Below are 25,484 nucleotides of genomic sequence, written 5' to 3' on the forward strand. Positions count from 1 at the left end.
AAATTTATTTTAATCAATGCAAATCATGCTTATTTTTGGATTTGACATAGTGTAAAAAATTAATGTTGCTATGAGATAATAAGTTATATACGAGAAAATAAGATCAACTTGATTTGTTTCGAGGAATAATTTAAATTTATCGATGTATTTTCTAATTATACAAATTATTGAACTATTTAATAGATTTAAATTTTCAATTTACTATAATTATTCATTAGAAATATTGATTTGAATATTTGAATTTCCAAAAACAATTTGAAACTTATTTTTTCATTTGTATTAATAATGGATTGAAGTTCATTTTCCTATTTTCAAGAAAAATTTGGAAAAACGTAGTTGCTCAATTATTCATGCATGTCATATGGCCATTGCAAATGTCCGGAATTATTACATGAATCCAATATAAATTTATTTCCAATGTAATCAACCCTAGGAATCGAATATAAACCACTAGCTAATGACTCAATCATTCAAGTTATGAAGTTTACGTCTAAAGGTTTGCTAAAATTATCCATATCTTTGAATAAAAAATAATATTTTTGAGATATTGTTGACAATATCGCCATGTTCTTATAATTTACAAATAGTTCTCTGGTGTGTGGATCCATTTACCTATAAGATTACTGTGCGAAAAAAAAATTTATTGAATAAGCTTTAATAATTCATTCTAATCAAATTCACATATCATAACATGATATATTACTCATGAGATTATCAATTGCTATAGAGTTAACCTCATTTTGATATATATCCAAAAATATACCCGTCTTATATTGAAAAATACAATTAATTGAATAGATTACACGGAAATATTTCTATAAATTTTATTACAATATATAAACAAATATTTCATACAAATTTTTAAGCTGTCTGATGGCTTTCATGGTTAGAGACAAAAGCAAGTTCATTAGCTAACGGTTCCTCCACGTAGGATATTCCTGACGGGTCAATAACTTCGTGAGCTTCTTCTATTTGAATTTCAGGAGGAACAAAATCTTTTCTGATTTTGAAGTAGGCATAATCTATATAAACAACGAAAATAACAAGCGACTCTTCACATAAGAAGAGTAATGTGTATCTTATCTCTATAAGCATTGCATATGAAATACAAATAACAAAAAATAACAATAATTGTGTAATAATTACATTAAATTTGATAGCTAGAGCGTACTTAAGAGATATCTGTCTGTCATTTTCAAATTGGTCGCCAATCTGTTGGATAACATACGTTCCTCGTCCAACAAGATTTACATATGAAGCGTAGAAGATGATACAAAGGAAAGTATATACAACAACAAGGAGTATACTGTCTGTATAGTGTATTAAGCGCCTATAAAGGAAGAAAAGATTGCAGAGAATGAACTTATTTAGAAAATCTTTGAAATTTTGACAGCCTCGAATGATGCTCATGCCGTCAGTAGCAAATACGTTTATCATAAATATCAATCCATTTGATACAATTTGGAATAATTCAACAGTAACTTCAAATTTGAACGGAATAGATTCTTTTTCTGACTTTTCGGCCCAATAGTATGCAAGAATTCCGACAGATATAGCTTTAAAGGCACATGTAAACGCGAAACCATTAACAAGCTGTATATTAAACTGCTGGTATGAGTGAATGTTGTAAATCCAAAACATTGTAAGGATTGTGTATAAAATAGAGATTCCCATTGCAATCATTGGTGTAAATCTCTCTCTGATATCTAAATAGGTCTGATAATTTAAGTACGTAATTTGATAATCAAGTCTTCGATCTTCGCAATTGTAAATTACTGGATAATATATGTCTTTTCTTTGTATTGTGGCATTCCATTTGCAAGCTGCGAAACCAGATGTACATCTATAAACTTGCGTATCTTTAATTTTGGAAATATTACCACAGAATTTATCCTTTTCTTTTAACTTTGAGTAGTTCTGATGATATTGTAATTGACTGAGAAGTGCAAAGGTTGTACCAGTAACGTTTCTTCCAACAATTACTACGTTAATTCGTCCTCCTTTCATGTAACCATAATCAGGAGCAAAAGTTACTAGTTTGCCTTGCTCAATGTTACCATTTTTAACATATGATGCGGTAAAAAACACAAAAAGAAACATTAAAATTTTTGAAAAGATTTTTTTTTCTCTTAGACGATCGGTGAAAATTTAGATTAATTAATCTTATCATTATCAGGCCATTAAATGACGACGATCAATAATTTCACAAAAAAGGCACTATCAATAAAGCGAATAAGCTTGATTTGAAATTTGCAAAGCATAAATATGGAAATTCCGGCATTTCGCAATCATGAGTTTGAACCCAATAGAAATAATACTTCAGGTGCATGGCATCTAACCAAATAAATAGTTGTAATTAAATCGAAATAGAATAACATATCTCCCTATATGATGTGTATTATAATAATCAATACAAGTTGGAAGTGTTAGTAAGTTTTGTATTTAGTATCTTGTAAAAAATGTTTTTTTCGAATAATCGATTTGGAATTACATCATTATTTTTATATTTTTCTTAATAACCACTTTTTTCAACCAATAATATGCGATTGTGAATTCTCAAATATCTATTTTCTGCAAAAAATACAAAATTTTGAGCAATTATTGATGATAAAAATCAGATAGAATGAGCTCCTCAGTGTGGGAAATCTTTATTTACTTTTACTCATTCCAAATATTCAGAGCTTTCAGCATTTTTGAACCGAATAATATTCATTATAGATATCAAGTCACTTTTTTAATTGAATACGACTCATTAAAGAAAGCTAATCATGATTAAATTGCTTTATCATATAAATTTATATCAATCCAACTATTGCACTTAAAATTGAATTCAGAATTATCGTTGATTGAAATAATTATTTCCTTTGAATTGCCATTTCAGTTCTAACTACGAAATTAAAATATAGATATGTTATAGTCTATTAAAATCAAGTAATAAATCAATTTGACCCACAATTAAGAAAATGACAAAAAAACAATGAACGAGAAAAGACTCTAAAATCGAATATTTCGAATTTAAAGTTGGTATAATATATGAAATGCTAGAAGAAACTTCCGGGAAAAAATTTGTTTTCAAATGAATCAAAATCAACAGATAACTCTGTTTTCATATGCATTTTCCAAATCATTTTATTTATCCTTTCGAAGCTTAGTATCTGAAATCAAAAATTACAGGTTCAAGATATTCTATGCAGATTTTGCTCAGGTACAAATTCTGTTTAATTTTCATTCGATTTTGATTTTTCAAAAAATTGAAAAAATTGAATATTCCAATTTTTTATTGAGCTTCAATTTTTGACAAATGGAAAATACACAAATTATTTGTTACAAAATATTATGTAAGAAATAATCTTGGGTTCAATATTTTTTACATAATAACCATCATAAATAAATTCAATAAATTCAATACACAATTCATTAAATGTTTCAACTTCTTGCTTTAGCTAGTGCTGTTGACTTTCAACCATTTGCACTAGCTAATTCTCAATCGTATAGAGATAAATTTGAGGTTAAGATATCGCTCAATAAAAAGGAAGAAGGAAAAATCAGAGCTGATTATTCAGCTCATCAAAACTTTTTCATTTTCCATCCGATTGCAAACGCATTTGATCATAATCCTAATGTTGTAAACAGAAATTCATCAAAAGTGACACCTCAGAAAAGCTAAAATATTGAATTTTTGGAACTTTTGATAGAGCACGTTTTTAAATATTAATTTAAGTAAATGTATATTTTGTAAAGATTCTTTTTAATAAAAAAATAAAATTTTGAAGGAGAACACAAAATCTTCTGAAAAATAATATCACATAAACTCATATTATTTTCTAATATATAACTATTTTATATACAAATCAAATTCAATGATCTTAAAAGCGAAGGATAAACCTCAAAATTTACGAATATAATGAGTGGGAATATAATGCTTATCTATCATAAAACAATATGAAATATTCCCACTCATTATATTCGTAAATTTTGAGGTTTATCCTTCGCTTTTAAGATCATTGAATTTGATTTTTATATAAAATAGTTATATATTAGAAAATAATATGAGTTTATGTGATATTATTTTTCAGAAGATTTCATTCTATATGCCTATGAAAAGTACTCTCAAAACTAACTTTTTCCTAATTATAATTAAATCTAGAATATTATATTATGCATAGTATTATTTCATTTTTCTCATTCAATTTAGAATTTACAAATGTCAAAAAATTGAGAGCTGTCACTTTTGATGAATTTCTGTTTATTACACTAATACAGATGTCTACGTTTATACAATGGGAAGTCCTTATTATTTTATGCTTAAATTTGACCAACAAATTACCTTCCGTAGAATACTATTTCAGGATAACAGAAACTCTGGAAACAATATCATCACTGAAATTGCTGTATTTACCAAGAATGAAGCTAATCAATGGGTACAAGTGAAAGCATTTTCAAATGACAAAACATTAGGACAACCATGTCTTCTCACTTTGGATGAAGATTTAACCCTCACAGAGGTTAAAATCCAGATGAAAACTAAAAATAATGATGAATATCATTTTACGAGATTTGAATTCTATAAGAATGATGTCTTAGATGATGTAGAAGCTCATAAAGTTTTTGCTGATCCTGCAAGAACTCAGTGGTTAGGAGACTACCAAAACGAATCATACCGCCTTGAAGTTATTGAGCGTATTAAATCAGCTCCTTCAAATGATTTATACCTCGACGTTCTTGAAGATATGGAGGCTCTCCAGGCCAATCCATTACTGAATGAAACTCTCCAGACACTTCACTGCGCTCCAGGCCTTTGGGCTGCCAATTCTGGTCTTGTCAGAGCTTATACACCTTCAGACAGATATTATGTCCAAGGAGAATCTCTCACAGTATACTGCAACACTTATGACAGTGTTAGCTACGGTGCATTGCTTGTTAAGCCATTTGATAAAGAATCTTCATGGCATGAATGGGGTCTTTCCACCGGTAAAAATAAGAACATCAAGAACCCTTCAGATATGACTAACCACCCAACTAAACTCGGAACCCTCATGTTCTACTGCAATTCCAAAGTCAATAACCCACCGAAATGTCGTGCAACAGGTGGCCGTCCGATTCTGAAGTTCAAAGATGGAGACAATGTTAATGAATTCATGAACAAAGCTGAAGAATATGCCAAATCACCAAACTTCATTTCGAATGTTCAAGCATCAGTTACTGATTTAAAGGATAAGAAGGTGAACTTAATGTGCGTTCATTCCAAGAAGATTGTTATGTACACATATGCTGATGGTGGTTTAAGTGTTCTCAAGAACAACTTTAATTCTTGGGGTAAATCTGTTCAAGATTTAATTGATGAATACAATAAAATGCACGAAATTTACACATGGTATGCAGGTTATGAACCAGGATATATCCAAGCTACATGGTTGCAGATGATTGATATCAGAACAGCTGCCTGGGCTTACTGCAATTACAGATATATCGCAATCAATGGTGGAGATGGCGCATCAATGCTTAGCTGGAGAACAATCACTTATGATGGCTGGGGATATTACCACGAATGGGGCCACCATTATGATAACCGTGATACAACAGAAGCTGAAATGACAAACAACCTTTACTCTTTAATGATGCAAAGAAAGAATGGCAGACCAGCACGTGTTGAATGGATTTTCCCAATGTTGAAGAGTTGGGGTATCAACCAAAATGGTAATCAATACGATATCTGGTCCAGATTGGCTATTTTGAGACAACTAGAAATCATTCTCGGCGAAGAGATGGTTCCTTCTTTCTACAAATGGCAAAGAGCCGGAAACATGAGAGACCTTGAATCAAAGATGTGGGTTCATGACATATGGGTAGCCGGCTTATCAAGACTGCATCAGAAGAACCTTTACACATCATTCTTCAAACAATATAATTGGCCATGTAATGATGCTTGCAAGGCAGAATGCTCGAAATATCCAGATTTGGAAACACCAATCCCAACATATTATTATGATGAAGGATTCTTTGTTTCTGACAAATTCCCAGCTAAGCCAAATATGACTGATGATGCTGAATTATATGTTGAAAAGATCGAAACATCTGATAAGCAGTCATTCAAAATTACACTTAATGTTAAGAATACACCAAGAGAGTCAATCCATGGTATTGAATGGTGCACACCATCAGGAAAGGTTCTTACCTATTTCAATGGATTCACATACACAGTTCCTTACAGTTTAATGCATGACCACAACATGACACACTTCAAATTTGGTGCTCTTGGCTACAACTTTAAGTTTTCCAAGTACTCATACATCCATGTACCATATAATTTAACTAAATCCGAAATGACAATTAGATTGTTCCCAATTTGTGAGTTTGCATATAGAGATGGCGCCACTGGACAACTATCGTATCAATGCAAATCACAGTTTGAGGGTGGCAATATATCAAGTTGGTTTGATAATACTGAAAATACTGATGCTGGATATGTATCTACAGTCACTAAATACCATTATAATAATGCAAAATATGGAGCAGTTCCAAATCCATGCCAATATCAATGGAGAGATTCTCCACAACCAGGATCTACTTCTTATCAAAACAAAGGACCAATTTGGTTTGTAGCAGATTTGGGAGAAGAAAAGTGGGTTGATTGTATTGATGTTCAAGTAACACCATCTTCTCAGAAGTTTAGAAATTTCAATTTAGAATACAGTCTTGATGGAAATGTTAAGTCCGATGAAGGATGGAATCAATTCGCACCAGAATTTAAGAACGATTTCTACTTATATACAAATGGAGCCAATTATAAATACCGTCAATTGAGCTGTTCAAAGTTAAATGTAAGAGCAAGATATATTCGATTTACACAAACACCTCTAAGTCCAACAGCTGATGTACAGCAATTGAAAATGGGTGAATTCCAAGTTTATACAACCAACGAACAAAGAACATTTGATCCTTATGAAGAAACAACAAATGATGATGATATTAGTGTTGGTGATTTCAATACATCAACAATTAATACAACTGAATTGGAAGGAAATATGACATATGGAGAGCCAATACATCTTAATAATTCGGATATTGATATTGGTGATACAAATCCAGAACCAGAGCAGCCAGACAACTCAACGGAAACAGAGCAGCCAGGCAACTCAACAGAAACAGAGCAGCCTGAACAGCCAGGTAATTCAACTGAGACAGAGCAGCCAGAACAACCAGGTAATTCAACTGAGACAGAACAGCCAGAACAACCAGAACAACCAGGTAATTCAACTGAGACAGAACAACCAGAACAACCAGGTAATTCAACTGAAACAGAACAACCAGAACAACCAGAACAACCAGGTAATTCAACTTAGACAGAGCAGCCAGAACAACCAGGTAATTCAACTGAAACAGAGCAGCCAGAACAACCAGGTAATTCAACTGAGACAGAGCAGCCAGAACAACCAGGTAATTCAACTGAAACAGAACAACCAGAACAACCAGAACAACCAGGTAATTCAACCGAAACAGAGCAGCCAGAACAACCAGAACAACCAGGTAATTCAACTGAGACAGAACAGCCAGAACAGCCAGAACAACCAGGTAATTCAACTGAGACAGAACAACCAGAACAACCAGGTAATTCAACTGAGACAGAACAGCCAGAACAACCAGAACAACCAGGTAATTCAACTGAGACAGAACAACCAGAACAACCAGGTAATTCAACTGAAACAGAACAACCAGAACAACCAGAACAACCAGGTAATTCAACTTAGACAGAGCAGCCAGAACAACCAGGTAATTCAACTGAGACAGAGCAGCCAGAACAACCAGGTAATTCAACTGAAACAGAACAACCAGAACAACCAGAACAACCAGGTAATTCAACCGAAACAGAGCAGCCAGAACAACCAGAACAACCAGGTAATTCAACTGAGACAGAACAGCCAGAACAGCCAGAACAACCAGGTAATTCAACTGAGACAGAACAACCAGAACAACCAGGTAATTCAACTGAAACAGAACAACCAGAACAACCAGAACAACCAGGTAATTCAACTGAAACAGAACAGCCAGAACAACCAGAACAACCAGGTAATTCAACTGAAACAGAGCAGCCAGAACAACCAGGTAATTCAACTGAGACAGAGCAGCCAGAACAACCAGGTAATTCAACTGAAACAGAACAACCAGAACAACCAGAACAACCAGGTAATTCAACCGAAACAGAGCAGCCAGAACAACCAGAACAACCAGGTAATTCAACTGAGACAGAACAGCCAGAACAACCAGAACAACCAGGTAATTCAACTGAGACAGAACAACCAGAACAACCAGGTAATTCAACTGAAACAGAACAACCAGAACAACCAGAACAACCAGGTAATTCAACTTAGACAGAGCAGCCAGAACAACCAGGTAATTCAACTGAGACAGAGCAGCCAGAACAACCAGGTAATTCAACTGAAACAGAACAACCAGAACAACCAGAACAACCAGGTAATTCAACCGAAACAGAGCAGCCAGAACAACCAGAACAACCAGGTAATTCAACTGAGACAGAACAGCCAGAACAGCCAGAACAACCAGGTAATTCAACTGAGACAGAACAACCAGAACAACCAGGTAATTCAACTGAAACAGAACAACCAGAACAACCAGAACAACCAGGTAATTCAACTGAAACAGAACAACCAGAACAACCAGAACAACCAGGTAATTCAACTGAAACAGAGCAGCCAGAACAACCAGGTAATTCAACTGAGACAGAGCAGCCAGAACAACCAGGTAATTCAACTGAAACAGAACAACCAGAACAACCAGAACAACCAGGTAATTCAACCGAAACAGAGCAGCCAGAACAACCAGAACAACCAGGTAATTCAACTGAGACAGAACAGCCAGAACAGCCAGAACAACCAGGTAATTCAACTGAGACAGAACAACCAGAACAACCAGGTAATTCAACTGAAACAGAACAACCAGAACAACCAGAACAACCAGGTAATTCAACTGAGACAGAACAGCCAGAACAGCCAGAACAACCAGGTAATTCAACTGAGACAGAACAACCAGAACAACCAGGTAATTCAACTGAAACAGAACAACCAGAACAACCAGAACAACCAGGTAATTCAACTGAAACAGAACAGCCAGAACAACCAGGTAATTCAACCGAAACAGAGCAGCCAGAACAACCAGAACAACCAGGTAATTCAACTGAGACAGAACAGCCAGAACAGCCAGAACAACCAGGTAATTCAACTGAGACAGAGCAGCCAGAACAACCAGGTAATTCAACCGAAACAGAACAGCCAGAACAACCAGGTAATTCAACTTAGACAGAGCAGCCAGAACAACCAGGTAATTCAACTGAAACAGAACAGCCAGAACAACCAGGTAATTCAACTGAAACAGAGCAGCCAGAACAACCAGGTAATTCAACTGAAACAGAACAACCAGAACAACCAGGTAATTCAACTGAAACAGAGCAGCCAGAACAACCAGGTAATTTAACCGAAACAGAGCAGCCAGAACAACCAGGTAATTCAACTTAGACAGAGCAGCCAGAACAACCAGGTAATTCAACTGAAACAGAACAGCCAGAACAACCAGGTAATTCAACTGAAACAGAGCAGCCAGAACAACCAGGTAATTCAACTGAAACAGAGCAGCCAGAACAACCAGGTAATTTAACCGAAACAGAGCAGCCAGAACAACCAGGTAATTCAACTTAGACAGAGCAGCCAGAACAACCAGGTAATTCAACTTAGACAGAGCAGCCAGAACAACCAGGTAATTCAACTGAAACAGAGCAGCCAGAACAACCAGGTAATTCAACTTAGACAGAGCAGCCAGAACAACCAGGTAATTCAACTGAAACAGAACAGCCAGAACAACCAGGTAATTCAACTTAGACAGAGCAGCCAGAACAACCAGGTAATTCAACTGAAACAGAACAGCCAGAACAACCAGAACAACCAGGTAATTCAACTGAAACAGAACAGCCAGAACAACCAGGTAATTCAACTTAGACAGAGCAGCCAGAACAACCAGGTAATTCAACCGAAACAGAGCAGCCAGAACAACCAGGTAATTCAACTGAAACAGAACAACCAGAACAACCAGGTAATTCAACTTAGACAGAGCAGCCAGAACAACCAGGTAATTCAACTGAAACAGAACAGCCAGAACAACCAGGTAATTCAACTGAGACAGAGCAGCCAGAACAACCAGGTAATTCAACTGAAACAGAACAGCCAGAACAACCAGAACAACCAGGTAATTCAACTGAAACAGAACAACCAGAACAACCAGGTAATTCAACTGAAACAGAACAACCAGAACAACCAGGTAATTCAACTGAAACAGAACAACCAGAACAACCAGGTAATTCAACTTAGACAGAGCAGCCAGAACAACCAGGTAATTCAACTTAGACAGAGCAGCCAGAACAACCAGGTAATTCAACTGAAACAGAACAGCCAGAACAACCAGAACAACCAGGTAATTCAACTGAAACAGAACAGCCAGAACAACCAGGTAATTCAACTTAGACAGAGCAGCCAGAACAACCAGGTAATTCAACTGAAACAGAGCAGCCAGAACAACCAGGTAATTCAACTGAAACAGAACAACCAGAACAACCAGGTAATTCAACTTAGACAGAGCAGCCAGAACAACCAGGTAATTCAACTGAAACAGAGCAGCCAGAACAACCAGGTAATTCAACTGAAACATAACAGCCAGAACAACCAGGTAATTCAACTGAGACAGAGCAGCCAGAACAACCAGGTAATTCAACTGAAACAGAACAGCCAGAACAACCAGGTAATTCAACTGAAACAGAACAGCCAGAACAACCAGAACAACCAGGTAATTCAACTGAAACAGAACAACCAGAACAACCAGGTAATTCAACTGAAACAGAACAACCAGAACAACCAGGTAATTCAACTGAAACAGAACAACCAGAACAACCAGGTAATTCAACTTAGACAGAGCAGCCAGAACAACCAGGTAATTCAACTTAGACAGAGCAGCCAGAACAACCAGGTAATTCAACTGAAACAGAACAGCCAGAACAACCAGAACAACCAGGTAATTCAACTGAAACAGAACAACCAGAACAACCAGGTAATTTAACCGAAACAGAGCAGCCAGAACAACCAGGTAATTTAACCGAAACAGAGCAGCCAGAACAACCAGAACAACCAGGTAATTCAACTGAAACAGAACAGCCAGAACAACCAGAACAACCAGGTAATTCAACTGAAACAGAACAACCAGAACAACCAGGTAATTCAACTGAAACAGAACAACCAGAACAACCAGGTAATTCAACTGAGACAGAGCAGCCAGAACAACCAGGTAATTTAACCGAAACAGAGCAGCCAGAACAACCAGAACAACCAGGTAATTCAACTGAGACAGAGCAGCCAGAACAACCAGGTAATTTAACCGAAACAGAGCAGCCAGAACAACCAGGTAATTTAACCGAAACAGAGCAGCCAGAACAACCAGAACAACCAGGTAATTCAACTGAAACAGAGCAGCCAGAACAACCAGAACAACCAGGTAATTCAACTGAAACAGAGCAGCCAGAACAACCAGGTAATTCAACTGAAACAGAGCAGCCAGAACAACCAGGTAATTCAACTGAGACAGAGCAGCCAGAACAACCAGGTAATTTAACCGAAACAGAGCAGCCAGAACAACCAGAACAACCAGGTAATTCAACTGAGACAGAGCAGCCAGAACAACCAGAACAACCAGGTAATTCAACTTAGACAGAGCAGCCAGAACAACCAGGTAATTCAACTGAAACAGAGCAGCCAGAACAACCAGGTAATTCAACTGAGACAGAGCAGCCAGAACAACCAGAACAACCAGGTAATTCAACTGAGACAGAGCAGCCAGAACAACCAGGTAATTTAACCGAAACAGAGCAGCCAGAACAACCAGAACAACCAGGTAATTCAACTGAAACAGAACAGCCAGAACAACCAGAACAACCAGGTAATTCAACTGAGACAGAGCAGCCAGAACAACCAGAACAACCAGGTAATTCAACTGAAACAGAACAGCCAGAACAACCAGAACAACCAGGTAATTCAACTTAGACAGAGCAGCCAGAACAACCAGGTAATTCAACTTAGACAGAGCAGCCAGAACAACCAGGTAATTCAACTTAGACAGAGCAGCCAGAACAACCAGGTAATTCAACCGAAACAGAGCAACCTGAACAACCAGAACAACCAGGTAATTCAACTGAAACAGAACAGCCAGAACAACCAGGTAATTCAACTTAGACAGAGCAGCCAGAACAACCAGGTAATTCAACCGAAACAGAGCAGCCAGAACAACCAGGTAATTCAACTGAAACAGAACAGCCAGAACAACCAGAACAACCAGGTAATTCAACTGAGACAGAGCAGCCAGAACAACCAGGTAATTCAACTGAGACAGAGCAGCCAGAACAACCAGGTAATTTAACCGAAACAGAGCAGCCAGAACAACCAGAACAACCAGGTAATTCAACTGAGACAGAGCAGCCAGAACAACCAGAACAACCAGGTAATTCAACTTAGACAGAGCAGCCAGAACAACCAGGTAATTCAACTGAAACAGAGCAGCCAGAACAACCAGGTAATTCAACTGAGACAGAGCAGCCAGAACAACCAGAACAACCAGGTAATTCAACTGAAACAGAGCAGCCAGAACAACCAGGTAATTCAACTGAAACAGAGCAGCCAGAACAACCAGGTAATTCAACTGAGACAGAGCAGCCAGAACAACCAGAACAACCAGGTAATTCAACTGAGACAGAGCAGCCAGAACAACCAGGTAATTTAACCGAAACAGAGCAGCCAGAACAACCAGAACAACCAGGTAATTCAACTGAAACAGAACAACCAGAACAACCAGGTAATTCAACTTAGACAGAGCAGCCAGAACAACCAGGTAATTCAACTTAGACAGAGCAGCCAGAACAACCAGGTAATTCAACTTAGACAGAGCAGCCAGAACAACCAGAACAACCAGGTAATTCAACTGAAACAGAGCAGCCAGAACAACCAGGTAACTCGACTGTACCAGAACAGCCAGAGAAATCAAAGGAATCAGAGAAACCAGTCGAACTAATCAAAACAGTAGAACCACAAACACAGTCACCAACACCTAATAAAGGAGTACATGGTAATGATAAATCAGATGATCAGAATGCAGTTGACGCAGAAAAGAAGAAGAAAGTTGCACTTGCTGGAGGAATAGTTGCTGCAGTAGTTATTGTTGCTGCATGCACTATTGGTGGATTTATTCTATACAAGAAGCTTCATGCTAATAAATTTGATGATGATGGTTCGATCGAGGAAATAATTGATGTCTAAATTACGTTTTTATTTTCATTTTTCATTTTTTTTATGAATCTGAGTCTTCATTTATTTCGTTTAATGAGGTCAGAACAAGTTGTAAAAACCATAGAAAATATGCGTAAATTAATTTTTGCCTATTATTTTATTTTGATGTACAATTTATTGTCTCAAAGTTGAAAATTGGAGAAATATTTCAATATGAAAATATTGTGTATTCAATATTAGATGTTTTTCGAAGAGAGGTTCGCGTTGGAACAGGGATATTCAACGACACAGTTCCAAATGCAGTTAATGCAGATTACACTGGCTTATTAAATATCCCAAACTTTGTAACATACTCTAATATAGTATGGCGCGTTACTGAAATAGGGTCATGCTCATTTGTTTATTGCCTTAATATCAATTCGGTAAAAATTGGCTATAATATTGAAACCATTCAAAGGCAAGCATTTTTCAGATGTAAAAATATCGAAAGCGTCATATTTGAGAATCATAGCCGCCTTAAATCTCTTAAATATCGTGCATTTTATGATTTATATAAAGTTAAAAGCATAGAATTCGGAGGTAATAATCTCCAGACTATCGGCGAAGATGCATTTGGGTTTAATTATTTGCTTAAAAACTTGAGATTACCCGCATCTGTTAATTTTATTGAAAATCTATCATTCAGAGGATTAGATTCATTTGAAAGGCTTGACTTTTGCGGAAAAACAACAATTAATACTGATGTTTTTAGCAGGGTTGAAGTATTTGATCATATTACTCCAAAAAATATAGAAGTTCGAGTAACATCCAGCTACCCATCAAACAAATTTGGGAAAGATGATATTGTTGTTGTAGATGATTCTCTGAACTGTGAATTTCCACAATCAATCCGTGATCTTGATCTCCAATGCAGAACATGCTACAGAAACTATTTCCACATTTGTTATTCATTATTTATTATTTGTACTGTTTTTTATGAATCATAATAAACAAATATTTTTTAAATTAATATTGATTTCGTTTATTCACACATTTATGATATCTTTATTGAACATAGGGTAATCAGAATCTTCTAAGTCTTGGACGTAATTACAATCAAAAAGATATTTAACAAGAATTTGAGAATGAATTTGATATTTATGATAATAATTAATGCAAGAATGCTCCATTAAGCTTACTAAGTATGTAAGACCTACACTTGAAAACAAGTCTGTTAATTCAAGAAATAGATTGCTCTATTTAGGAAATTCATTAATAATAACTTGAAGAGAATGCAGTACTTGTTTTCTTCAAACTTATTTGGAAGCAAAGCACATATAATATCATAAGTTTTCTCACTGAAATCATGATTGCAGAATTGTCACTTTTCCTGATGCCAGGAGTTCTAATTACCACACCTCTGGAATCAGGAAAAGCCATTTATGGGTGTTTTGGCAATTTTATATCACCAGATGGCACAACCATTGCTGTTGTTCATCCTCATTCCGTTGAATTACTCACATTTAATGAAGAAACTCAAAATTTTGAAACAATACTTGATACACCAATATCGTCAAACATCATAGATGCACAAATGATAAGAACTGATCGATCACATACTGATTCTCTCATGTTATTATGTTCAAATTTTTCAATTTTACATTTATCATTTGAAAACGAAACAATTGCATGTTACGAAGTTAAATCATTCAGAATGGAAGGAGCAATACCGAATAAAACAATCATTTTTAAAGCACATGGACAAAAAATTTTCTTATCTCTTTATCAAAATTTGCTTTACACAATAGATTTCTCATCAAACTTTACATTTGAAGAATACTTCTTTGAGAAATTTTGCCCAAAGAGAATGTTTTTTTCTGAAAATGTTTTAATCTTCGAACAAAACGATTATTTCATTATTACAGACAACTTATCAGAAGCACTACAGTCAGATGATATTATCCATTACTTCAAAATCGTTGAAATTCCTTTTGAAATTGATTATTGGTTTTTGAAAAACCAAAATCTCTTCATTTTTACCAGTCAAAACACAAACACATCGAATGTACAGCTCCATGTACACAATATAAGCGACTTTATTACATCAGAATTCCAAAATAATTCAGCAAAATATTTTACTTTCCATTCTGAGCATAAAAAGAAGGTAAATTATGCAGAACTACTTTCCAATGAATCAGATATCTTCGTAAATCTCGACAGTCTTGAAAATTTGATAATAAATCAAGAAAATATTTTTCATCTCCAAAATTCATCGGAAATCAAACTTATTACTGAGATTTCCCAAAACATACTATTGTATACAACAAAGTACAATGGATTTGCTATCATTGACACCCTCCAAAATCGATATTTAATTCCTCCAGAAGATATAGGAACAATTCGAATCCATAAAACACTGAAATACCAAGGAGAGAAGATCTACAAACTTGTCTTGTGTAGTGGATACAGACCTTCCTCTTTGGACATATTCGGATTGGCTCTCAAATTTCAGAAGACGGCGGTTATTGATTCAATTAAAGCAGAACATTTATTTTTCAAAGAAAACAAAATTGTTATAAGTGGTAACGAAAAAACTGTTTTTATCGATAAAAATACTTTGTCAGAAATAACCACCAATAACCTTAAAACTAACAGAGAGACGATAAATTACTTCCAAAACGAAAACTACGAAATCCAAATTTGCCCAACAGAAATTTTCCATTTTTCACATCAAAATGAAAAAGTGACAAGTCTATCGTCACATACATCATCAGCTATAATCAATGATAAGTTCATTGTTATCAAGAAAAGTGACACAATAATATCACTTTTTAGTCATAATGAGGAATCAATTATTTTTTTGAAGGAAATAAATATAGAAGGAGAAATTTGTACGTTTAACTTCATTTACGATTATTTAATCGTCACAACATGGGATGATAAACCTGTAACGGTTTTTGACATCGAAAAAGGTGACATTGTTAGTTATTATGAGAATACCCGACATTTATTTGTTTCTTGCATCGAAATTGGAGAGAATTTAGTGGCATTTGGAACTTCGACAGGAACAATAATTGTTGGTAATTTAATTAACGGTTCTTTTGTCAAAACTGCTGAACAAAAAATTGTCAGTACTGCCGCAATATTAAGTTCATTTCCTAAAACTATTTTGGCATTGATTTCTGGTTCAGAACCAACAATTATAAAAGTGACACAAACTACAATTAATTTCTTTCCAATTCTTGGTGTAGAAATGGTCAAATCTAGTGTTTGGTTGAGTTCTTCAGACATCATGACTTTGAATGATAACATCGTTTTATTTGGTCAAATAATTGAACCTGTAATTGTCAGACAACTTACTTACAATTTCAATGGAATAATTGACTGTTTAGAATGTTCAGACAACGGCCAAATTTGTTTCATTGGAAGAGAAGATCCTTTCATTCAAAACGATGGTTTAAGCTTTGTTTCTGACCAATCATTTATTGACTTAATTTACCAAACAAACAACCAAGAAGAAAACCCTAATTTAACTGAAGAAAATCCAACAAATTACCAAGAAAATCATGATAATTTGGAACAAGAAAATAGTGAATCTGTTGATGAAGATGATTCGGAAGAAAATGGAAGAGTTGTTTTGAGGTTTTTGAATACAAATTTTGATGAATTGGGAGAAATTGAATTAGACAAAAGTTCTTCATATAATTCTTGTTGTATGTTTAGTGTAAGTGGTCGAACATTTCTTGCAATTGCAACAGAGACAAAACAGAAAGTGGGCCAAGTAATATTTATTGAAAAAACAGACAAATCATTGATTTATTTGAGCGAATTATCATTCGAAAAACCAGTTTTAGATGTAACTTTTGCATCGAATTCTTTAATTGTTTCTGCTCTAAATGAGATAACATTACACTCAGTGGAGCTAACAAAAGATGGCTCATTGTACTTGACAGCATTAAGTTTGCAAACAACTCGATTAATAACAAAATTAGTGTCGAGTGGAAGCAGAGTTATGGCAATAAGTTGCATGGGAGATATAAGTATTTTCGAATGCGGATATGGTGATTTGTCTCTTGAAAATGTTGATGACAATGCTAGAAGAATAATAAGCGGAACATTTTTAGGAGATTACTGTGCTATTTTGTGTTCTTTGAGAGGTGAAATTTTTGGTTTGAGAGGAAGTGTCGGAACTTTTTCGATGAAAAACGTTTCAAGAGTTTATATTGGATCTATCATGTCAACAATAAGTCCATGGATGATTATAACTGATTCCAAACATCATGAAGAATGTGTAGGAACTACATTGGACGGTTCAATTATCATGCTGACAATGGTTGATGATGAATTGTTTGAAAAATTATCTTGTATGGAAAACGCGATTATCAAATTTAAAGAAGAAAAAGGTGATAATTTCTCAGCGAACTACAGAAGATTAGTGACTCCTTATTATGACATGCCTGCAACTGGCTTCGTTGATGGAGATTTGATTAAACAAAATGAAGATGAATTGGAACAAATCGCAATGAGATTTACTTTACCTGATAACGTGTTAGAATCAACAAAAACATGGATTAGAAGCACAAGGATTACAAATTTATGTTAATATTATATATTATTATGTTGTTTTATATTTTATATAAAAGAAATTATTCTTAAAGCTTTTATATTACAAATAATAGGTTGATGCAATATCAACTTGCTATAAAATATCTTCTAAATTAATCCATTTTTTTTGTACCTTTTTCTTTTAAATTTTTATACAGAAATTAAGACTGTACTTACGCCCATCTGACTTTAATTCAAATTTTTGACAACTGACGTGAAGCGTCATTGAAAATTAACCTTAAATGTCTGAATTGAATGCCATGCCATAGGGGCGTAAGGGCACCCTTAAATTTTAAATTGTTTTCATAACATACCTAAAAATATTTCTGTATATTGTTTATAAAATATCTCCTTCTATAACGCTATTCTAATATAAATGCTCAAGCGTAAAATGCACAAAAGTGTAACGAACAAAAAGGATAATATAAATGCAGTAAAGGAAGCTTCAAAAACACTGGCATATGATTTTTTTAATGAAAAATATTAGTCCTAGATTTATATAAATAAATTTAATGTTTATTAATATAAGAATCAATTTTCAATAAAAGAAATAATGAAATTGTAATGGTTAAGTTCATTTTGCACCTGCTCTTGTTAGAATATTTATGATATTACTGTAGTTATTACCTTTGTTCTTGTTTTCTTTTGCATAATCAAGTGCTGTTTTTCCTGCTTTATTTTTAACATTCAAGTTGACACGAACTGAAATTAAAAATTCAATAACATTATATCGTCCTGCAATTGCTGCTCTAATTAATGCTGAGTCATCATAACTGGTTTTATCATTTTTGCTGCATCCACATTCGATGAGATACTGAACTACTTCAACATGACCGTTTTCCGCTGCAACAATTATTGGAGTAAATCCGCCATCATCTCTTGCTTCTGGATTTCCTCCAACTGAAACAAGATATTTCACTGTTTCAAGATGACCATTTGCTGCTGCAAAGTAAACACAGTTTGCATTTTTGTTTTGTTTTGAGTTTACATCACAACCAATACTCTTCAAATATTTAACTACTTCAAGGTGACCTTTTTGTGATGCAACCTAAATAGAAGAAAATCCATCATTATCTTTATCCTTTGGATTTCCTCCAACGGAAACAAGATATTTAACTACTTCAAGATGACCATTTAATGATGCAAAGTATAAACAGTTTGCATTGCCATTTTGCTTTGAATTTGCACTGCAACCAATACTTATCAAATATTTAACCATATCAAGTTTGCCATCTTGTGAAGCGTTAAGAATTGCATTAAATCCATTGCTTTTGATTCGCCAGTTCTTGTCAAAACCAGCATCGACTAAATATCTTACAATATCAACATAACCTTTTGATGCCGCTTCAATAAAGCAATTATTTCCAAATTTATCACATGCGTTTCTATCACAACCTCCTTCAACAAGAGATTTTACTAATTGAAGGTTTCCATTAACACACGCCCAAAGAAGTGATGTACATTCATACGAATTCTTCTTTTCACATAATCCAAGAGCACATGCAATGGAAATTTTGATTTTATGATCTTTACTTGAAAGATCATTGAGGAAATTATAAATCGCATCAAAATCTCCTGATTTTCTTAATTGATTCATCGTTCCGTAATCATTAATAGATTTAAAGAGTTGATCATTTGTATTTTTCTCCTGTGTGATTTCATCTTTAACTGTTTTGATATCCTTTTTGAGTTGTTCATTGTCTTTTTTGAGTTGTTCATTGTCTTTTTTGAGTTGTTCATTGTTGTTTTTGAGAGTTGAGAGCTCTTTTTCGAGGCTTTCAAGCTTTGAATGAAGATTTTGATTTTCAGAATTTAACTTTGTGACATCTGTTCCCATGGTTTCAACCTTTGAACGAAGATTTTGATTTTCAGAATTTAAATCTGCAAGTTCTTTTGATCCTGTAATGCATTCTGTACTATATTTCTTCAAAAAGTCAATTAAACTATTTGCTGATTTGAGTTTGAGTACGCGTTTGTAACTTTTAAGAACGTTAATTGCGTCATCATATGAATCAACTGTAACATTGCATTTCTGAATAAATTTAAATAGTTTGGATGGACCGTATTTTGGTTTGCCTTGAGAAAGAATGGCTTGAAAGTTATTGGAATCAAGAGTTGCTTTGCGTAGGACTTTTGGAATGTTTTCCATTTCAAGTATATCATAAAAGTTATCTTCATCGATATACTGCTGTATATTGTTTGCAATATAATCAAAATCAAGATTAAGTTCGGTCATTTAAAAAAAAAGTAGTCGCAGATTTTCGAAACGTTTTTAATAAGTAAGTAAATGTACCAATTAAGATAGTTATCCATATTTTTTGGAAAGATATTCATCAACGGTAATTTCGAATTTTTTTTTGTCTCGTTACAAAAGAGCCTACTGAAAGCGGATCAGTTTGTCTTTTCAAAAAGGAATGATTTTGCCCTTCGATTTATATAAGAACTTGCGAAAAATTTAACAATTCAGATTTAACAATGTAATCTGTTCAATTATTCCGTTACAACCTACACAACTATTCAAAAATAGATCTAGGTACGTGTTCATTCATATAAATTTATGAAATTTATAGAGATTGCGAATTTTTTTCACTAGACTTTATGTGAAATATAGTGGAAGATGCTTATTTTTTGTTATTCTGCAAATGCATCAATTAACCAATGAATATAGATAAAGATAAAATAAATTTTATAATTCAGCCAATTTCACCCAGATTAGACAACATATCATTAGTTTTAGAAGATACATTATTTATATCATATAATTGATATTAAATTCTCAAAATATGTCAGTGCAAGCATACGAGTTATATCTTCCAGAATATTGTCCAGATAATAAATATTATTTCGCAAAAGATGTTGCCTTTATAGAACCTACTACTGTTTCTATTCAAAATTCAACTCTTTGGGCAATTGTTGATTCATTGGATCGATTAACTGCTCCAATGACTGTTGTTTTAACAAAAACCAATGGATATTCATCAGAATTATACAGAACAGTTTGCAATTATCCATTTACTTTTCCAATTCCGACAATATTTGAAATAACTTCGATTGATGCAAAAACAACATTTTATATACCAGGAGATCGATTTCTTCAGTTTGATGCAACAAGTCCTTGCGTTCAAGTATTAAATAATCAATGGCAGCCAAATGAATTTCGCTATCATACTTTAGCAGCCTTTTATCGACTTGGCATTATACCTACCATATCACAATCTGTATTTTCCGAGCAACAACAGTTTTCAAAAATCTCAGAAACTTTCTTCGAAAAATTTAATTTACATCCTCCTCTTGCAATGGCATTACAAGCAATATTCAAGAATCTCTACTTCGCTTTTCACTTTTTCGGCTTCGATTTTCCTACAACAGCCGCTCAAAAACAGTCATTACAAGCAGTTCAAGCTTTAGCGCAAGTTGTTACATCATCTAACGATACACAGCGATTGTTTGCCATTTCTGAGATGAAATGGATGATAAACAACTGCAGAAGATTCTGTTTTCCCGATAGTCAATTACCAAACGGAGTTATTTCAGCCGAAATGTACCAATCTCTAATGGATACAATGTCATTCATACGAACAACCCTCGCCAAGCTTAATATCATATCAAATGGTGCAAATGCCGAAGAAAATTTACTAAATGGAATCAAAATCTTCCAAAAAATGCACGGATTGCCAGTAGGAGCTTGCGATATGTTCACACTTAGACATCTCGTTAACTGTATCACTCCATCTACCTGTGATTTCCTAGTTTTTTGCAAATACTGCAATATGCTTCCTCCAACTCAGTCTCCTCTCTCTTTCAGGGCTGGAATCAAACGAATCACAACAATGTATGCTGATCCGAGTATCTCCACCCTCGAACAAGCCTTCAACGACGCATTGAGCATCGTAAAAACTCACAACGAAGGACCATCGTGGCTTGTTAGAGAAGCAGAGAATTCCATTGACAGACACATGAAGAGACTGGACACAGCTGTTGACAAGTCAGAGAATGTTGAGCAGAGAGTGTCTGTTGTCAAGAAAACACTGAAAGAAATCGAAAAAGCAAACAGCGAATTGGCCGAACATGTTGATGAATCAGGAAGACTTTTGGACCAAGTTTTGGACGAACACCAGGCAATGATAGAGAAATTCACACACTTGGAACAAAGAATACATGACATACATAAGGGAAACAGACTTATGTTCATTATTAATTTGATTTTAGTTTTAATTGTTGTTTGGAGATTTATTTTCAAATGAAAACAATTATAGATTTATTTTATATGATTTGTTTATTTAAACTGTTTTATTTATTAATGAATTGTTTATGGATGAACTTGCAAACACTTGATTTCCTCTCAATGTTTATGAGAATTGTTTTATTTATTATAATCATTTGTCTATAGAATATTCTCTCAATGTTTATGATATTTGTTTATTTAAACATGTTTAGATGCACTTACAAACACTTGACACTCTCCAATTTATATGATACGATTTATCATTGAGTGAACTTGGATTATAAGGTTTCCAACAATTATTTCGGTTATTCCTTTATACATTTTGATTGGATCATAATTTTGAATTGAGAGTATGTCAGAAAATGGAAAGTACGCTCTTCAAGGAGCACTTGCAAACACTTGACATGCTGCTCCATTTAAATTATGATATCCTATAATTTTTAGAGCATTCTTTTATCATGAAATGAATGTGTTCTCAATTTTTCTTGCTCCAAATATTACTGCGAGATAAAGAAGTGCTCTATTCTTCTAAGTCCATATATATTGTAACAATGGTCGTTCCACGAAGTATCAAAACAATAGATTTCCAAATAAAGTGTTAAAACATATGTTATATAATTAAAGAATTCAAACACATAAGAATGATCAAATTTATTGAGCCAAGAAATTTATTGTACAATGAAATAAATGGAGAATTTAAATCAATTTAGGAATAGGCAATATGAATCGATACTCCGATTACAAAAATCATGTTGGTCAATATAAAATCATCAATCTGACACTTTTTTATCTGAAAAAAATTCAAAACATAAACAGAAAAAAAGAATGGATACCGAAAAGGCATTTAAATCACTTTCCGAAGTATTATACCCGGATAAATTTAAAGCATTTCAGGATCCATTTACTATTTTCGAAAATTCTAAGAAAGAACTCTATGAAGTTTGGCCGTATTTAAAGAATATTCCAGTTGAATTTGTTTTTGCAAGATTATGCAGCGTACATCCAGTTTTACAACATAAATGCCCACCAATGTTACTCATCGAAGCAAAAACTATTAAGAAATCAAAGAATTGTATATTTTACTTATTTATTCATGAGGAAGGTGAAAGTTCGAGTCCAATTTTCTTATATCACTATAACCCTGAGACACAAGAAGAGACTCGGTATGGACAACCCGTTTATTCAATTATTCGTGTCAAAGATACAGAATTTTGTGTCCATTTTGTAGATGGCAGCACTCTCTCATTATACATACCAGAACCAATACCAGAATTATTTCAACTTATTCTTGATTTTCTTTCTCCAACTCCGATTAACGCTTTCGTTCATTTTGTTAGGAACATTCATATCATAAAGAGTGAAATACCGATTTTTAAGATCCTTGTTGAGGGAATTACGAATCTTTTCGAACAATTTGATTGTGAATCTTTAAGAATAATGATTTATGCACCATTAGAATACACATCAAAACGTAAATTTGCTACAGCTTTAGTCAATGCATTTGCAGACAGATTAACCGTCAATTTTTACATAAATTCTTTGATAGCTTTGTATTTCATGCAAGAAATGAAGCCGCAAGAGATCATGCGCAGTGATTCATTACTTACCAACTCATTAGGAGCTGTCAGAGAGATTGTTGCTCCACATTTCTTTGAAAATTTTTACGAATATCTCACAATTTCTCTAAAAGACGCTCAAACACCGGAAGAAGTCTTGAGGTGTTTCATAGACCAAGTAAAAACACTAGTTATACCAGGAACACTTAAATGGATATGTAAATTATTATATTTAGAAGCAAAAAGAAAATTCCCAGAGGGAGATAGTCCCTATTATGCTGTAACAGGGTTCTTTTTCCTGCGCTCTCTTGGTCCCTTCTTTACACAATTCGAGGACAAGAAGAAACTGCAGCCAATTTTATCACTTTTTAATTTAAGTAAGAAAACAGAGATAGATCCATTTATTGACGAGTTTAAAGAGTTTCTAAACAATTTGATCATTCCTCCTCCGAGTAAAATCATGATCGCGAGACCAAAACCTCAAGATGTAGTTGATTCAATGAAAGAGTTCATTGAATTGATAAAGAATGATTACGAGCAGATCCTTAAGCATGTAACTAACACAAAGGCACCTGGAACCAATCCATGCCTTTGGTTTACGAGGAGGATTTTCGATTTATGTTCCGAACAATTTGATAGCGAGGGATTTGATGTAAGTACGCTTAATCAGTAGCATACGTGCTATCAATTTTGTGTTTTTTATTGAATAAATAAACGCTTTTTATCTGATTTGTAATTTTTCCATAATTTGTTAGCATAAATGATGGATTTCTTGACATCTTGCGCGTTCAGGTTCTGGAACATGGCTATGCAAGAAGCAAAATCAGATTTCATAATTCTATTTTTCATTTGATCAATAATTCCAAGGCCAATGTAGAATGCGTAGTCTGTAACCTTGTCAAAATGACTTAAAATGGCATCCCAGATCCATATGACATCTGGCAAAGGAAATTCTTGTGAATAAAGTAAGGCAAACCAACGAAATCCGTAGAACGCTGTATGAATATTGAGCTTCTCTATGACACTAGCAGCATCCGGCTGGTATTTGTTCAAAAGAGCTGTGAAAACTGAAAGTTGAGCTAAAGTGCCAGCATTGCTTGATGTACGGAAAAATGAAACAAGATTGGTGTTCATCATTAACTTGAGAAACATATTGAAGCAAAGAACTTCAATCGTATGATAGTCAAAATTAAATAATTCAAGAGCTTGAACGAGAACGTAATACATTGGTTGTATAAGTTCATTGAAACCTTGCATATAACCAATAAATGGGTTCAACATTGCAAAAGTATATAAAATCCTTTCCATCTTTCTAAAATGGAAACTATATAGAAAATAGATGTCATCATTCTGCTCACCTTCAGGAGGGGAAACACTTAATGGTGGTAGACAGAAAATACTACGACTTGTACGTATGATATCTTCGTGAATTAAAAGCATTGTAGCTTTATTGGCTAATCCTAAATCTGCATCGTATGGAATAACAGTGGGTATATCTTTGGTGTGCCAATCTGCAACTTTCAAATCATTTATGTATCCGTTATATTCTTGCTTAAGTTGATGTAATTTTCTTGGCCAATCTGCTGGACTGCTTGAGTATACGCCTAATACAATGAGCCAGGACAAGCATCTATCGTCAGGAGGACATTCATCAAGTCCTGATGCCAAACGTCCACGAATTGGCTCAATATCTATCTCTGGGGAGTCTATTGAAGAGATTATATACTGCATCACATGGAATTGTGGTGGTGGCTGGGTGCTTGCCATGTTAAATCAATAAAATCATGT

The 25,484-nt window shown here is 34.3% G+C and overlaps 7 protein-coding genes across 7 annotated transcripts, besides 3 other annotated features; 4 read left to right on the forward strand and 3 right to left on the reverse strand.

Annotated features, from left to right (window-relative positions):
* Positions 1-290: 290 nt before the first annotated feature.
* Positions 291-2,641, reverse strand: TVAGG3_0562300 (lung seven transmembrane receptor family; the record flags this gene model as incomplete). Its single annotated transcript, XM_001580628.1, has 1 exon — positions 862-2,100. The coding sequence occupies one exon, from the start codon at positions 2,098-2,100 to the stop codon at positions 862-864; it is 1,239 nt and encodes a 412-aa protein (XP_001580678.1).
* Positions 2,642-3,621: 980 nt separating this feature from the next.
* Positions 3,622-3,659: a mobile genetic element.
* Positions 3,660-4,215: 556 nt separating this feature from the next.
* Positions 4,216-4,252: a mobile genetic element.
* On the forward strand, positions 4,253-10,623 carry TVAGG3_0562330 (M60 like 2 family; the record flags this gene model as incomplete). Its single annotated transcript, XM_051238511.1, has 2 exons — positions 4,302-7,248; positions 10,419-10,438. The coding sequence occupies 2 exons, from the start codon at positions 4,302-4,304 to the stop codon at positions 10,436-10,438; spliced, it is 2,967 nt and encodes a 988-aa protein (XP_051096335.1).
* A 4,080-nt stretch (positions 10,624-14,703) lies between these two features.
* On the forward strand, positions 14,704-17,993 carry TVAGG3_0562340 (DNA repair/RNA processing CPSF family; the record flags this gene model as incomplete). Its single annotated transcript, XM_001580626.1, has 1 exon — positions 14,704-17,913. One exon carries the CDS (start codon positions 14,704-14,706, stop codon positions 17,911-17,913), a length of 3,210 nt encoding a protein of 1,069 aa, XP_001580676.1.
* Positions 17,994-18,076: 83 nt separating this feature from the next.
* Positions 18,077-18,203: a mobile genetic element.
* Positions 18,204-18,963: 760 nt separating this feature from the next.
* On the reverse strand, positions 18,964-20,151 carry TVAGG3_0562360 (protein ubiquitination; the record flags this gene model as incomplete). The annotated part of the gene is made up of 1 exon (XM_001580625.1): positions 18,964-20,151. The coding sequence occupies one exon, from the start codon at positions 20,149-20,151 to the stop codon at positions 18,964-18,966; it is 1,188 nt and encodes a 395-aa protein (XP_001580675.1).
* Positions 20,152-20,698: 547 nt separating this feature from the next.
* TVAGG3_0562370 (uncharacterized protein) lies at positions 20,699-22,344 on the forward strand (the record flags this gene model as incomplete). Its single annotated transcript, XM_001580624.1, has 1 exon — positions 20,699-22,159. One exon carries the CDS (start codon positions 20,699-20,701, stop codon positions 22,157-22,159), a length of 1,461 nt encoding a protein of 486 aa, XP_001580674.1.
* Positions 22,345-23,577: 1,233 nt separating this feature from the next.
* On the forward strand, positions 23,578-24,369 carry TVAGG3_0562380 (GTPase activation domain, GAP family; the record flags this gene model as incomplete). Its single annotated transcript, XM_001580623.1, has 1 exon — positions 23,578-24,369. One exon carries the CDS (start codon positions 23,578-23,580, stop codon positions 24,367-24,369), a length of 792 nt encoding a protein of 263 aa, XP_001580673.1.
* Positions 24,370-24,395: 26 nt separating this feature from the next.
* On the reverse strand, positions 24,396-25,463 carry TVAGG3_0562390 (regulation of vesicle fusion; the record flags this gene model as incomplete). The annotated part of the gene is made up of 1 exon (XM_001580622.2): positions 24,396-25,463. The coding sequence occupies one exon, from the start codon at positions 25,461-25,463 to the stop codon at positions 24,396-24,398; it is 1,068 nt and encodes a 355-aa protein (XP_001580672.1).
* Between the last annotated feature and the right edge of the window lie 21 nt (positions 25,464-25,484).

This window comes from Trichomonas vaginalis, chromosome II (genome assembly GCF_026262505.1).
Source record: "Trichomonas vaginalis G3 chromosome II, whole genome shotgun sequence".
NCBI classification, from domain to species: domain Eukaryota; phylum Parabasalia; order Trichomonadida; family Trichomonadidae; genus Trichomonas; species Trichomonas vaginalis.